The sequence below is a fragment of the Nomascus leucogenys genome, chromosome 21, assembly GCF_006542625.1.
Source record: "Nomascus leucogenys isolate Asia chromosome 21, Asia_NLE_v1, whole genome shotgun sequence".
Lineage (NCBI taxonomy): Eukaryota > Metazoa > Chordata > Mammalia > Primates > Hylobatidae > Nomascus > Nomascus leucogenys.
In genome coordinates, this window is record NC_044401.1 from 45,841,549 (window position 1) to 45,857,311 (window position 15,763).

Consider the following 15,763-nt stretch of genomic DNA (forward strand, 5'->3'; position numbering starts at 1 on the left):
ACCCTGAGAATCAGGTCCACTCACCCCATCACATAATTGTAGAAATAGACTGGGAGCCAGTGGGTAACTTGCCCAAGGGCCCAGCCTGTCCAGCGGCACAGTCAGAATGGGAAACCCAGAACCCAGGTTTGAGTCTACCACCAAAGCACTCAAAGTGCCTCCAGACGGAGGCCCCTGGAACAAGACTTGGCCTGCCAGCAGTTCGGTGGGTCTCCAAACACACACTAACATTCCCAAACCACTCCAGACTCACCCAGGCCTAGAAAGCACCCATCATCTTCAACAGACTGCCCACCCAGCAGGTTGTCCGGAACAATGTCCCACAGTCTGATGTTGGCCCAAGGTATGATTCTGGGTTTGAGACTCCTGCCTTAGGTCTTCTGCCTGACTCAGCTGTGCTGAGTCATGCATTTATTTGCCAATGGATCCTTCTGCTCATTTATACCACTACCCCCTGGATTAAATACATACTCCCCACCTTAGTTTTATTATTAGCCATTTATATAATATAAGCTGAATGCTGACCAGGAACCAAGCACTATACCAAATATTTACACAAATTATCTCTTTTGATTGTCTTCATTCTCTATGATAGTTTCAATCACTGGGCAGTCATTTTGTAGGTGAGGAAATGGAGGCTTAGTGAGGTTACGAAACTTGTTCAAGGTTCCAAAGTATTAGAGCCAGGACTTGACCCAGGCAGCACATGCACCCTCGACCACCACACCATTAACACTCAGATCTACAGATCCTTCCCAGCTGGCTCACTTATTACTGACCAATCTACACACACACACACACACACAGAGAGAGAGAGAGAGAGAAAGAAAGAGAGAGAGAGAGAGAGCTACCCTATCTGGTCCTAAAATGATTAAAGCCAAACCAAGAGTCCATTCATTCACCCTCCACCTAACTTCCAAGTGTCCCCACCCTTGCCAAACTTTCTGTGAGCTACTTTCTAATCACCATGACCAAGAGAAGAGCAGGTCAAGACTGAAGGTGGCATGACACCCACTAGCCTGTCTTCCCACTGGGCACTGCCTCCTAATCTTGTGTTCTGCAGGCCCCAAAGCTCCCAGCAGAATTTCTGATCCCCAAGACTGGAATAAAATTGTTCAAAGGTTCACAGGAAATTTCTTGAGGGCCAGCCACTCCTAGAGTTCAGCTTCCAGCATTTTAACCACCTAACTTACTTTCTGTTCCCCCGCAGAGGTCCTTAATTTGCCATCTGGGTGGCTTTGCTTATACCATTTGGAGCAGGAGGCACATAGCAAAAAGGATGAAAGCTTGAGACTTGGCATCAAACGTGCCTGGCTTTACAGTGCTACAGTTCTTCTGGTGTCAAACCAAAATAATCATATCAACTTCAGAGTGTTGTAGTGGAGATAAATGAGGTAATGCATATTAAGTGCTCAGTATACAGTAAGTGCCCACTAATTGGTAGCTATTATCATTTTCTCACCCTCCCACCTGGAATATGCTTCCCAAGTCCACCATATGTTCCACTGCCACCATTACTTTAAGACTTAATGCAAATGGCAACTCACCCAATTCCTAGCCAGGTGAGTTCAGTTCAGTAGAACCAACACTGATGGGGCATCTTCTATACACAACACACTATGCCAGGTATTGGGGATACAAAAATAAATAAGACATGCCCCTGAATTTAAGTTCACAGCCAGCTTTAAGGGAGACAGAAAAGAAATAGCTCATTTCAATGCGACATGGTAAGTGCAGTGACGCAGGATGCTATGGAACAGGAGGGGTGAGTTAACCATCACAGAGGGCCCTGGGGGCCAAGATGAGGAGTCTGAGCTGAATTCTGAAGGCAGTGAGAAGCTATTGAAGGAATTTAAACAGAGGGGTCAAATACACAGATGTATGCTTCATAAAAGAATCACTTAAGTAGCAATGTGGAAAAAGAAGTTAGGAGAGTATGAATCATCCAATCAAGAAATGGTACCTTTAACAAGACAGTGCAGGGGAGGGAGAGAGAAGGAAAGGATGGATTTCTAAATCATGAACACCAAAGGCCTTAAAATTGGGCATTGGGCCGTGTCCAATCCTTCAATGTTTAGATATTAAGGGAGAAGGAGGCAACACAGAGGTCATTGTATCCATCACATTTTAGAAATCAACTCTCTCTTAGGGTACTTATGACAATTTAACTTGCATTGTAGTTTTCTGTTGTTTGTTCATGTGGCCAATCAACTAAAATTTACTGTCCATTTAAATACCAATTTAAATACTTAAATACCTCTTAAATACTTGGGTGAAGGTTTCAGTGACAAATTGTTGATAAGAAGCATCAGCAAAGATCAAGGGAAAGATATAAGCTCTGGGGAATGGTGTGGTTCTGCTGGAAGGTGTGGCAGGAAGAAGATGTGGGGAACTCGACTTGAGACTCAGATGGGGTCAGACTGTGTAGGGCTGAGGCTGAAGAGTTTGAGCCCTTAGTGGTGCACATGAGGAGACACTGAAGGTTTTAAACAGGGGAGAGAGGAACAGATGCTATCACAGGGGAGATCCCAGAATGTCTTATTTGTCTCTCCTTTGGGAATTGCTGGGCCTCACATTTTCTATCTGGATTTCTTGTTCATGTTGGTTCTCTCCCCTCTGGTGGGGATTGTTCCCCTGTTATAAGGCTGGGAAACCCTCCTGCCCCTCTCTAGAAAGCAGGACAGAAAAGCCCAAGGGATGGTGAAAACTTCATGCTGAGTGATCATGGATGGCAAAGACCCTGGGTGCACATAGTTTCTGGATAAACACCTTAGTATGGTTTATTATTATTATTATTTCTTAAGGGATCAGCTCTCCATTTCTGGGTAGAGCCACTTCAATTCCTTATCTACAGAACGCATGTAACTAATGCTCAGCAGGGAGAAGATAAAGAAAAAAAAAAAAAAAAAAAAACAAAAAAACAGCAAACACCAGGGCATCCAGAAATCCTTTTGGCTTCAGAACATAAGAGTTTTTTCAGAAATAAATTTACCTTCTTACATTGGTTTGATTCAGAATTAAAATGAGTTCATATTATCTGAGTCCTCACTGTGACTGTCCGTGGAAGACCTCTCAGGATGGAGTTTGGAGTTGTGGGGGATCCCAGGATTCAAAATCCACCACAAATAATGCCAAAGGTTTTCTGTGTATGAACAGTTAATAATGGCTATAATATTTTGGCTATAATATTTTCTCATTAAACTGGATGACCAAAATAGACTTTGGAGTTAATTACATTTAAAGGGTGCACTGTAATGTTTGCATCCAGCCCACTGTCTGGGGATCCCCGTGCTCACAGGCCTCCATCACAGACCCTGGCACATCCTGAGCCTACCTGCTGGGCTGCCTCATGGAAGAGCTCCTGCACCTGGGACATCTGGGTCATTCTCCAGCAAACAGGGATCCTGGTGATCTGGACAGGGAGACTGCTCTGGAAGGCAACAGCATCCTTGGTCAGGCTGGCTCCTCCTCTCCTCTCCCCTTGTTGTCCATCCTTTCCCTCTACTAGAATTGTTCAAACTACCAGGCGAGGCCCTGGCTGAGGAAGAAACCTTGTCTACCTCATCTAGAAACTTGGCCAGGTTACCTTTTTGGTACCCAAGTAGATCCCGCTGGTCCTTCAGAGCCCACCTGTGCTCAAACCTTGCTGCCTTAGAGCCTCAGGCACTCCCAGCTCTCTCCTTCCCTGAGCTCCTTAAATATGTGAGGGTCAGAGCCAGCTGCCCGGCTGCCCAGCCCCTGAGGACACAGAGTCACACTCCTCTCCCACTTTCAAGTGCCTCGTGAAGCCCTCTCTCCAGGAGGAGGGCATCATGACGCACTAAACCTGGCTGCAGGTGGTGAGTGAATGTAGGTGCGCCCTCAGCAGAGGGGAGAGGTGCCATGAGGAGGCTGTTTTGGGGCCCTTCTGGAGCAGGGCCGGAGAAGGGTAGCAGAGTGAAGAGGGTGGGTGAGAAAAGGCTGGACAGGACTAGGGCAGCTCCTCAACCCACCCCAGGCACCCTCCCCTTCGCGCTGGACCTGGCTTTCCTTGAGGGGAGGAGGGAGTTTGTCCCCTTGATCTGTGTGGCACCTCTCCCCAGCACAGTGCTGCAAGGTAGACGGGGCTCAGGATCCTTTGGAAGAAGGAGGAAGGGGGAGGAAGAGAGCAAGGGGGAGGGGTAGAGCTGATCGTCCTGGGAAGAAGGCGACTAAGGACAGCAGCCAGCGCTGGCGAGGAGGGAAGGCGCCCGGAGCACTGAGTGGAGGGTTGGGGGAGCAGGGTTAGCCCAGTGGGAAGCTGGGAAGGCTGGGGGACTTGGTGGGCTGCAGTCCTGCCAAACGCCGGGTGATAGGTAGGGGGCCAGCGCACCCGGGTGTCCCCGGCTGCCCGCGCCGCACAAAGCAAGGGACCCCAGGCCTCCGCCCGCCCTTCCCGCCGCTCGGCAGAGCCCGCTTCTCCGCGGAGCCCCTACCCTCACGTCTGGACAGGGCTGGGACCCGGGCCCCTTGGCACCCCACGCAGACGCGAACCCCCACCCCAAGTACTGAGGCCAGGCCCGTGTGCCGGCGTGCAGGTGACCGGCGGTAGGGAAGGATCCACCTGGGCTAGGAGGTGGGGGCAAAGGTGACCCCAGGCCTGGCTCCTAACTGCGGGCCGGGGAGAGGAACTGTCCCGAGACCACCCTCTCCACCCCCAACAGCCCTTCCGCCCTCACCTGCTCCTGGTACAGCCAGCTCCCAGCGCCCGGCCCGCCCGGTCCCCGCCCCGCCGCCACGTGGCTGCCCCGGCTCGGCTGCGCGGGTCCCAGCTGTCCCGTCCCGGCGGGGGCACCCCTACCGCGCCAGCAGCCGGAGTCTCGGGCCCAGGTGGAGAGGGGGCGCTGCAGAGGCTTTCCCTCCGCAAGGGTCGGGCCTTCGCGCCTACCTGGACAAGAACCTTCACCTGGGTAGGGGCAGGGCTGGGGGAAAACAGGGAGTAGGGGCCGCAAGCCCACAGGCTCGACGTGACCAGCCACTGCCGCTCCCCCCTCGACAGTGCCACCAGCGGAGGTGCCCAGCCCCGGGACCAGGGGGGTAGGGACAGGAGCCTACCCTGTGCGGCTCTGAGGAACGGCTGTGAGCACTGCACGCAGGACTGAAAAAGCCCGGGATAAGCCCGGAGTGCAGGGAAACCCGCAGACCCCCGGGCAGATGCGGAGAAGCATCTGGTACCGGGGGTCTCCGTGTGTGCCTGGCTGCGTGATCAGGTGACCCCAGACTCTGAGGGTGTGGAACTGCTTTTGCCAGGAAAGTGCTCTGGGCATGCTGTGTAGGGGTGAATTACCCTTACCCCCTTCAGCAAGACCCAGAACTGCCTTTCCTAGGGGTGAAGTAAGGTTTCCAGGGCCTCATGTTGCAGAAAAAAAAAACCCTAAATTAACATACAGAGAGATTAAATTATCTCCATTCCCAATCTGGCATATTTCCTAAACCTTAAATAACTTGAGAGGCTTCCATGTGGGCTTCTGAGAAACAGGAGGGCAGCTGTGAGAACTTCCCACGCCCACAAGCCTTTGTGTGAAAATCCCTAAAAATAGAGGTTGTTCTTTTAAAAACAAAAGGGAAGGCTAAGCCATGGGAACACTGAAAGAACCTAACCTCTCGCTTCTGCTCCAGCAAAGACGTGTGTGAAGATATAGAACATCATATTTGCCATTTTTACCATTTTAAGTGTACAGTTCAGTGGTATTAATCACACACAATATTGTCCAACCATCACCGCTATTTCCAAAACTTTCATCGTCCCCAATAGAAACTCTGTACCCACTAAGCACTAACTCCCTGTTTCATCTACCCTGAGAGGTAACTCCCCTCATCTACTTGCCGTCTCTAGGGATTTACCTATTTTGTGTATTTCATGTAAGTAGACTCATACAATACTTGTCCTTTTGTGTCTGGCTTACTTCACTCAGCATAATTTCGTCAAGGTTCATCCATGTTGTAGCATGTGTCAGAATTTCATTCCCAGCAAAGAAATTTTTAATAACCCATCTCTGCCAGAAAAAAAGACCCCCCAAAAATTACAGATTAACCATCTGTGAACAAAGGATGAATAGGCGGACAGGTTGACACAGTCATGTTACTGGAATCCATTATGCAGTCACCCCTTGGCATCTGCAGGAGATTAGTTCCAGGCTCCCTGACCAATACCAAAATCCATAGATGCTTAAGTCCCTGATATAAAATGATGTAGTATTTGCATTTAACCTACACACAATCTCCCACATACTTTATGTCATCTCCAGATTACTTACAATACCTAATTCAAGGCCAGGCACAGTAACTCACACCTGTAATCCCAGCACTTTGGGAAGCCAAGGTGAGAGGATCACGTGAGCCCAGGAATTCGAGACCAGCTTGGGCAACATGGTGAGAGCCTATTCTTCTCCCTACAAAAGAAAATTTAAAAATTAGCTGGGCATGGTGGTGCATGCGTGTAGTCCCACCTACTTGGGAGGCTGAGGTGGGAGGACTGCCTGAGCCCAGGAGGTTGAGGCTCTAGTGAGCCATGATCTTACCACTACATTAAAGCCTGAGTGACAGAGTGAGATCCTGTCTTAAAAACAAACAAACAATCAAACAAAATACTATGTAAATTGTTGTTATACTGTATTGTTTAGGGAATAATGACAAGAAGAAAACTTTGTACATGTTCAGTACAGCTGCAACCATGCTTTTTTTTTTAACCAAATATTTTTGACCTGCCATTGGTCAAATCCGCAGACATGAAGGGCTGACTGTATTTCCATAGATTCATCAGAATGACCAGCAGAATCATTTTTCTTATTCATTTTTGGTGGGTCATACATGACACTTCTCTCTTTTTTTTTTTTTTTTTTTTGCCTCAAGCTGGTTTCCTGTTCGCTGTCACCTTCCGATGAGTCTCCCTCTAAGTGTCAACATGAATTTTGAAGAATCTGCATTCAATTCCATATCAGCCTGAGTTAAAAACTTTAGAAAAGGAAATCCACCTCTCGCTTTATAACCACCTACTTCCTGTCACTCGTCATTTTCTAAATAAATGAGAAGTTCCCTTCAAAGCTTATAAGCATCTTCTAAACCCAGGAACAAATATAGTTGTTTATTTTCTTCGTGTTAAGGCTAGAAAAACCTGCCCTTTGCAAAGAAAAATATATATGTATCCTGCTTAATGTAGATTTTTCTTATAACAATGACACTAACCTTAAACAAACAAACAAACAAACAAAAAAACTCGTGTTGAAAAATACACGCCCTGGCTGGGCGAGGTGGCTTGCACCTGTAATCCCAGAACTTTGGGAGGCTGAGGCAGGTGGATCATCTGAGGTCAGGAGTTCGAGACCGGCCTGGCCAACATGGTGAAAAACTGTCTCTACTAAAAATACAAAATTTAGCCAGGTGTGATGGTAGGCACCTGTGATTCGGGAGGCTAAGACAGGAGAATTGCTTGAACCTGGGAGGTAGAGGTTGCAGTGAGCTGAGATCATGCCACTGCACTCCAGCCTGGGCGACAGAGTAAGATTCTGTCAAAAAAAAAAAGAGACAGAGAGAGAGAGATAGTATCCTGCATATCCTTTAAACATTGCCATTTTTAAGATACTGCCCTACATGAACTAGTAAAAGCACGTTTGTTGCATCATTACTTTGTAATACTTTAAACAATGAGAACCTAAATGTCCATCAACAGAAGACTGCTTAGATAAGTTATAGTACAGCCATACTATGACAGCTGGCATTAGAAATAATTAGGTGTTTCTGGGCTGGGTGCAGTGGCTCACGCTTATAATCCTAGCACTTTGAGAGGCTGAGGTCGGTGGATCACCTGAGGTCAGGAGTTTGAGACCAGCCTGGCTAACATTTGTTTTTGTTTTTGTTTTGTTTTTTTTTTTTTTGAGACGGCGCCTCGCCCTGTTGCTCTGGATGGAGTGCAATGGCATGATCTCAGCTCACTGCAACCTCTGCCTCCTGGGTTCCAACGATTCTCCTGCCTCAGCCTCCTGAGTAGCTGGGATTACAGGCACCTGCCACTACGTCCAGCTAATTTTTGTATTTTTAGTAGAGATGGGGTTTCACCATGTTGGCCAGGCTGGTCTCAAACTCCTGACTTCGTGATCCGCCCCCCTCAACCTCCCAAAGTGCTGGGATTACAGGCATGAGCCACTGTGCCCAGCTGCCTTGCCAACATTTTTAATAAAAATACAAAAAATAAAAACCCCATTTCTTTTTTTTTTTTGAGACGGAGTCTCACTCTGTTGCCAGGCTGGAGTACAGTGGCATGATCTTGGCTCACCACAACCTCTGCCTGCCAGGTTCAAGTGATTCTCCTCCGTCAGCCTCCCGAGTAGCTGGGATTACAAGCGCCAGCCACCACACCCAGCTAATTTTTGTATTTTTAGTAGAGACGGGGTTTCCTCGTGTTGGCCAGGCTTGTCTCGAAATCCTGACTTCAGGTGACCCACCTGCCTCGGCCTAAAAACCTCATTTCTAATAAAAATACAAAACAAATTAGCTAGGTATCATGGCATGTGCCTGTAATCCCAGCTACTCGGGAGGCTGAGGCACAAGAATTGCTTGAACCTGGGAGGCGGAAGTTGCAATGCGCTGAGATGGTGCCACTGCACTCCACCCTGGGTGGCAGAGCGAGACTCCATCTCAAAAAAAAAAAAAAAAGAAACAAAGAATTAAGTATTTCTGTACGTGCTAACATGGAACTCTGTTCATCACATAATAATGAATAAACACAGCATGTCGAAGAATAATGTATAGTGTTTTTTAAAAAAGCAGTGTATACACATACACACACACACGTATATATATATAGTTTGTATAGAAAAATATGGCCAGGCGCGGTGGCTCACGTCTGTAATCCCAGCACTTTGGGAGGCTGAGGCAGTTGGATTGAGGTCGGGAGTTCAAGACCAGCCTGACCAACATGGAAAAACTCCGTCTTTACTAAAAATACAAAAACATTAGCCGGGCATGGTGGCGCATGCCTGTAATTCCAGCTACTCTGGAGGCTGAGGCAGGAGAATCGCTTGAACCAGGGAGGCAGAGGTTGTGGTGAGCCGAGATCGCGCCATTGCACTCCAGCCTGGGCAACAAGAACAAAACTCCGTCTCAAAAAAAAAAAAGAAAGAAAGAAAGAAAAGAAAAGTACACATCAATCTGTTAATAGTGGTTATCTCCAGGGAGGGATTGAGATAGTGAGTACACACTTTGGTATATAAATTCTGAATTTTTGTTGTTGTTCTGGTAGAGACAGGGTCTCACTCTGTTGCCCAGGCTGGTCTCGGGCAATTCTCCTGCCTCAGCCTCCCAAAGTGCTGGGATTATAGGCGTGAGCCGCCAAACCAGTCAATTCTGGATTTTTATTTAATTTTTTTTTCTTGCAATGAGCATACGTTACTTTGGAATCTGGAGGGGGTGGGGTGGGAGATGAATAAGAAAATTAAAAAGCAAACAATGTGGGGTGGACTGTATTTCCCATATGCTCTAATTACAGTATGATGTTGGGATTCCTTCAAAAGGAGTTAGGGTCTCTGTTACCTCCCACTGAGCCTGAGTGGACCTTTTTAAGTGCCCCAGCCAACAGGAGAAATGGTAGAAATGACACTACATGACTTTGTGGGCTAGGTCCTAAAGGCAATAGGGAGCCTGGCTTCCTCACTGTCAGTGCACTGACCCTTGGGATTCAGCCACCATGTTGTGAGGAAGCCACATGGAGAGGCCACATGTTGGTGTTCCAGCCAATAGCCAGTGTCAACCACTGGACATGTGAGTGAAACAAGCCTGCAGATGATTCCAGCCCCCCCGCGGAGGCTCCAGGCATTGTAGAGCAAACACAAGCTGTGCTTGCTGGGCTCTGTCTGAATTCCTGACTCACAGAACCCATAAGAGAAAATAAATTATTGTTGTTGTTGTAAGCCACTAAGGTTTGGGGTAATCTGTTATGCAGTGATAGTGAATACCTAGAGCATCCAACCAAGGTTAAAAAAAATATATATTTATTTCCTTTCAAAGTATTTCTATTTCATTGTTTGAATTCACTGTTTTTGAAGCCCAGTTATATATTAAAAAAGAATAATATTGTTATTAAACTCACTTTTTTTTTTTGAGACAGAGTTTTGCTTTTGTTGCCCAGGCTGGAGTACAATGGCACAATCTCGGCTCATGGCAACCTCCACCTCCTGGGTTCAAGCGATTCTCCTGCCTCAGCCTCCCGAGTAGCTGGAATTACAGGCATGCACCACCACGCCCAGGTAATTTTGCATTTTTAGTAAAGATGGGGTTTCACCATGTTGGCCAGGCTGGTCTCGAACTCCCGAGCTCAGGTGATCCACCTGCCTGAGCTGGGTGAGACACACAAAGCAATAGGCTCACTATTGTGTGCTTCACCTTGACCTTGAGTTGTTACTGAATAGAAGAAAAGGTGAATTTAAGGCCAGGCGTGGTGGCTCATGCCTGTAATCCCAGCACTTTGAGAGGCTAGATGCTCCCTCACCTCTTTCCTTCCAGTGGCTGGCACTGAGAAATGCCATCTGTGTGAAGGCTGGCAACAAAATCATAACCTGAAAGATAGCGTCATTTGTCAGAAAGTCTGAATCCTGGAGAGGGATCAGGGCTCTGAAAAGGTCAACCAGAATAGGAACGGGAAAGCAGGTTGAAAACATTAAGTCATGATGTGAATAGGTATGTACACAAAAACATATGTATCTCATAGCCTAGGCCCTGGAGCCACAGTCAAAAGTGCCTTGAGAGGTTGCCCACCTAGTGTGGTGCACATTTTACAATCACCTAGGGGTGGTTTCAGAAAATACCAATACCTGGGGGACCCACCTCCAGATATTCTGAATTAATTACTTAATTGGTCTGGGGTGGGGCCTGGAAATCAGCATTTTCTTTAAACTTCTCAGATGATTCTAATGCTCAGCCAAGGTTTGAAAATCATGAGATTTCTAGCCCAATAGTATTTTTTCCCCTCTTCAAAACACCTGAGAGATGGAATACATCTTTTTGGCAGTGGTGTCTTATTGTAGTTACAATTTTCAATGACAGGGAGAAGGTGGATATATTACTGAGGCAGCACAAGTAATTTACTACTTAAAGAGAGTAATTATATAAACTGCATATATATGTTTTAGTTGGTCATTGTGATGCACCTCCCTAAGGCAAGCCTGCGTATTTAAAAAAAATCACAGGAATTCTGCACACACTCACAGGGTTTGCTGGCTCTGAGGGTGGAGCCGAGATTGGAACCTAGGTCTCATTCCAATGCCAGGCTCTCTCCTCTGCACAGTGCAGCCTCTTTAATCCAGATGAAGAGATAAAATAGAGAAAGGTTTTTCTTCTTCATGGACTTTGAAATGCACTTCCAAGAGCCCCAGGCCCAAGAGGGTGTCCTGCCAGAGGGCCACCCAGTATTCCGGGGAGCTGGGAGGAGGTGACTCGGGAGACACAGGCCCGAACAAAGCACAAGCCCCTCACACAGGCTGAGAGAGCCTGGCTCCCAGGGAAGTTGGGGCGGGCCAGTCTCTTCCTCTGGCTTCCCTGATAAGACTGAGTGGAGAGGGAGGGGCTGCAGCTTTCCTGGTGTCGGGTGTTCAGCTCCTGTTGGGTAGGTCTCTCCTCCAGGATCTAGGCTATTTGTTGATTCTGGGGGTTTGCCCTGACAAGAGAAAGTCATCCTGCCTCTATCAGCCACCTGGCATCTGTCATGGGCTAGGACCTGTTGGGAGCACAAAACAAAATGTAGCTGCAGAAAGGAGCCTGAGAAACAGGGTCCAGATTATTTTATGATGACAGTGGCAGCCTCACTAGACTGTGACGACACAGTGATTAGCATTAGCTTTTACTCAAATACCATCTACGGCCAACCCAGTGACAGGCTGTCTAGAGTGCAGATGAGAGAAGTCAGGTCCGGATCTGAGACCTGGTTCTCCCTCTTCACTGTATGACCTTGCCCACGGTCTCCAATGTGTCTAAGCTTCCATTTTCTTACTTGTAGCATGGAGTTAATGATTAAGACCTGCTGAACCTACCTGGCAGAGTGGTTATGAACATTCTAGAATTTTACTGGGGACTGAAATCTAGATCAGCTATCTCTTGTTTTCACAATCCACTATTTTCCCTCCCATTTTGAAAATCACATGTCCAGTTTTCTGGTCTTACTGCGGTTATCCAGAGCCTCAAACTCCCTTGCAGTGGTTCTTCTGCAGGACCAGCAAGCTTCTCTTTCCATCCTTGGATATAGCTCAGGGGGCCTGCATCCCCTCCTTCAACCACATTCATCAAACATCTGTTGCTCACCAACGACTGTGGCCAACACAGAACACACAGTGTTCTGACCGCTCTGGACAGGCAGGCAAGACACATTCATCAAATTCTCACACATTACAAACAGCCATCTAGAAGCTAGAGAAACCATACAGAGTGATGAGAGAGAGATTCTGAAATGGTTAATGTGACCTAATCAGGAAAATCAGGATAAGCTTTTCTGGGAAAGTGATGCTAGGGCTGAAATTCAAGGGACGCATGGTGTGGGAGTAGGTGGTTTAATAGAATGTAGAGAGAAAATAGTGCCTTTGTAGCCCAAGAGGGCATGACCAAGTAACCGAAGCTGAAAGCAGTCCAGTGGTGGAAGAGCAGAGAGGATGACAGGCTTACTGTAGGAAAGGCGGGGGCTATGGGCAGCAGATGACCTCACAGGGCCAAGGTAAGGAATGCCATGTTTCTCCAAGTAACAACTGGGAAGCTTCTGATGCACGGCTGTTATGTGGAGCAAGAACCAGAGGCCAAGAAGAGTGCATGTACAGGAACTTACAGAAACCCAGGCAAGACCTGAAGGTGGTTCGGGTTGTGGTAGTTGTAAAGGGAGGGAGGGCTCCAAAGAATTTGAGAAATATTCACAAGCCCTGCCCTCCAGGAGTGGCCTGATTGATCAGATCATAGAATACTTACTGAACCCCATCCAGCAGTGAGCATTTTCCATTACTAAGCCTCACATGTGGACATGTCTCTTTTTTGCTTCTTCCTTTCTTTGCTCCTATGCAACTGGAGCAGTGAGAAAAGGGCTGGGGCCCACCTGCTCACTGATGAGTCCTGGCCATCCTACTCCTTATTCACCTGATTCTCATATACTGAGATGCCCTGGTCAGCGTGAGGTGGTAAGGTGCCAAGGGGAAGGAAGTGGCTCTAGAGGCCTTATAGTTCCAGCCACATCCTCTAGCTCATTTCTACACTAGGGTTTGGGAAATGACCATTGATGTGCCAGTTTAGGGAATTTTTTTTTTTTTTGAAGGTTATGGCAAGTGCAAGTTGTAGTTGAGTGCAGAATTCTGGCATTTCCAGGCCCCTGGATCATAGCATCATCTTAACGCCATTGAATCTCCACCATACTTCTAATACCTTCAAATAGCCCTCCAAATGCCTCCTGTACCCCCTAGCATTGTTTATTCATTCACATTTGCTCATTGTGTGAGGTAGCTTTACGCTCTCTGAACTTAATGCCTTTAAGAAGCTTACAAACTAATCCAGGGGTTCTCACAAGCTTCTCCTGCTGATCAATTTAGTTTTGAATGTTACTGAAATATGAATACTAAAAAAAACAAATAAGCCTAACCTGCATGAGAGGCAGGGCTTCAAATCTCATCACATACCATCTGCTGGTTGTTTCTATTGGATGTATACCTGTGATTATGGTATAGACACTCAGGAGAAAGAAAGAAAAAAAAAGAATAGCAAAGAAGGAACAGAAATAGTGAAAGAAAAATAATGTGAGAGAAAAAAGTGGTTCCAACATCCTAACCTCATTGTCCGTAATTTTGCTTTTGTCTCATGGGTCAGCCAGGTTCCCATTCATGATTAACCAATAGCTTAGGAGTGAGAAAGTGGGGACTTCCACCTCAGTATATTCCCTTACTTTTGTAGGATGACACTTCTGCTTATTGTTTCTCATTTGTGGCAATGTATGTCAGTGTTGTTTAGACTTCATCCAGAATGTTCCATCCCGTTGAGTGTATGTGATAATGAAATCATACCTTTTTTTGAGACAGGGTCTCACTCTGACACCCAGGGTGGAGTGCAGTGGCACGATCACGGCTCACTGCAGCCCCAACCTCCTGAGCTCGTGATCCTCCCATCTCGGCCTCCTGAGTTGCTGGGACTTTAGGTGTGCACCATCACACCTGGGTGATTTTTGAAAGTTTTTTTGAGAGATGGGGGTCTCTGTATGTTGCCCAGGCTGGAGTCAGTTTTTTAATGAAGCTTTTTGAATTATGTGTTCCTAAGGTTTAGGGCATGTGCTTTATAATACCCTCTATTCCATTTGCCAGTGAACACAAATTATGATAAGTGACCACTTATTTACAAAATTCCTATCATGTCTGCCTCACTAACTAGTTATTCCTTGTTGGTCAATTAAATCCAGACAGACTCTCATATCTTCTTCAGTCTTTTGAAAGATAATATTGAATGCAAGTGAAAGTTATTATATGTTCTGCTTTACATGAAATGAGGCTTCCAATTGTGAGGAAGCCAGGCTCTCTATTGAATATAGGACCTAGCCCACAAAGTCATGTAGTGTCATTTCTACCATTTCTCCTATTGGTTGGGGCACTTAAAAAGGTCCACTCAGGCTCAATGGGAGGTAACATAGACCCTAACTCCTTTTGAAGGAATCCCAACATCATATTGTAAGAAGAGCATATGGAAAATGCAATCTACCCCAGATTGTTTGTTTTTTAATTTTCTTATTCATCTCCCACCCCACCCCCTCCAGATTCCAAATACTTTGGTAATCTGTATTTACTGAATACAGTAAATACACTTGTCCAACTCTGCTCTATCTTGCTTTTGTGCCACTTCAAAATCTGGATAGGCTGGGCACAGTGTAATCACACCTGTATTCCCAACACTTTGGGAGGCCAAGGCGGGAGGACTGCTTCAGTCCAGGAGTTCGAGATCAGCCTGGGTAGCATAAACAAACAAAAAAACCCTGTCTCTATAAAAAATAAAACAAATATTAGCTAGACATAGTGGAGCAAGCCTGAAGTCTCAGATATTCAGGACGCTGAGGCAAGAGAATCTCTAGAGCCCAGGAGTTTGAGATTGAGCTATGATCATGCCACTGCACTCTGCCTGGGCAACAGAGCGAGACCCCCTTAAGAAAATAAATAATCTGAATAGGGTATGTATTTAGTACCTTACAGTTTACAAATTATCTCAAGTGATTTGACATTCACAGCAATTCATATAGGCATTTATTATCCTTATTTTGCAGATGAAAAAGTTGAGGCTCAGAAAAATATGTGACTTGAACAAGACTACACAGATAGATCAAGGCAGAACAGTCATTTAATCCTCTCAAGTCCTCTGCTTATTTCGCTGCCCCTTATTTGCCCATGCAGCCTATAGAATGTTATCAAACTACAGCTCTACTGTCTCACAATCATCCTCAACAAAAAACACACAGTTCATTTAAAGCTGTCCCATTTGGATACGCTGCCTTGGAAGTACTTTCTTAAAGGATATTTTTAGTCTGAGGTAGAGTGATCACTTGAGACCAGGAGTTCAACAGCAAGCCTGGGAAACATACCAAGACCCTGTCTCTACACAACGTAATGAACATAACTGGACATGGTGGCACATGCCTGTAGTCCCACCTACTCAGGAGGCTGAAGCAAGAGGATCACTTGAGCCCAGAAGTACAAGGCTGCAGTGAGCTATGATCATGCCATCCCATTCCAGCCTGGGCCACAGAGCAAGA

At 46.5% G+C, this 15,763-nt stretch overlaps 1 protein-coding gene across 1 annotated transcript in view; it reads right to left on the reverse strand.

The window, feature by feature from the left end:
* The window catches only part of SLC12A8 (solute carrier family 12 member 8), a 134,716-nt gene extending 129,959 nt beyond the window's left edge, over positions 1-4,757 (reverse strand). The window contains exons 1-2 of the mRNA XM_030801979.1: positions 4,698-4,757; positions 3,335-3,430 (exon numbers count right to left, since the gene is read on the reverse strand). Of these exons, the coding sequence (XP_030657839.1) occupies positions 3,335-3,385 (51 nt within the window). The 5' untranslated portion in view covers positions 3,386-3,430; positions 4,698-4,757. The remainder of the gene's footprint in view (positions 1-3,334; positions 3,431-4,697) is intronic.
* Positions 4,758-15,763: the final 11,006 nt, after the last annotated feature.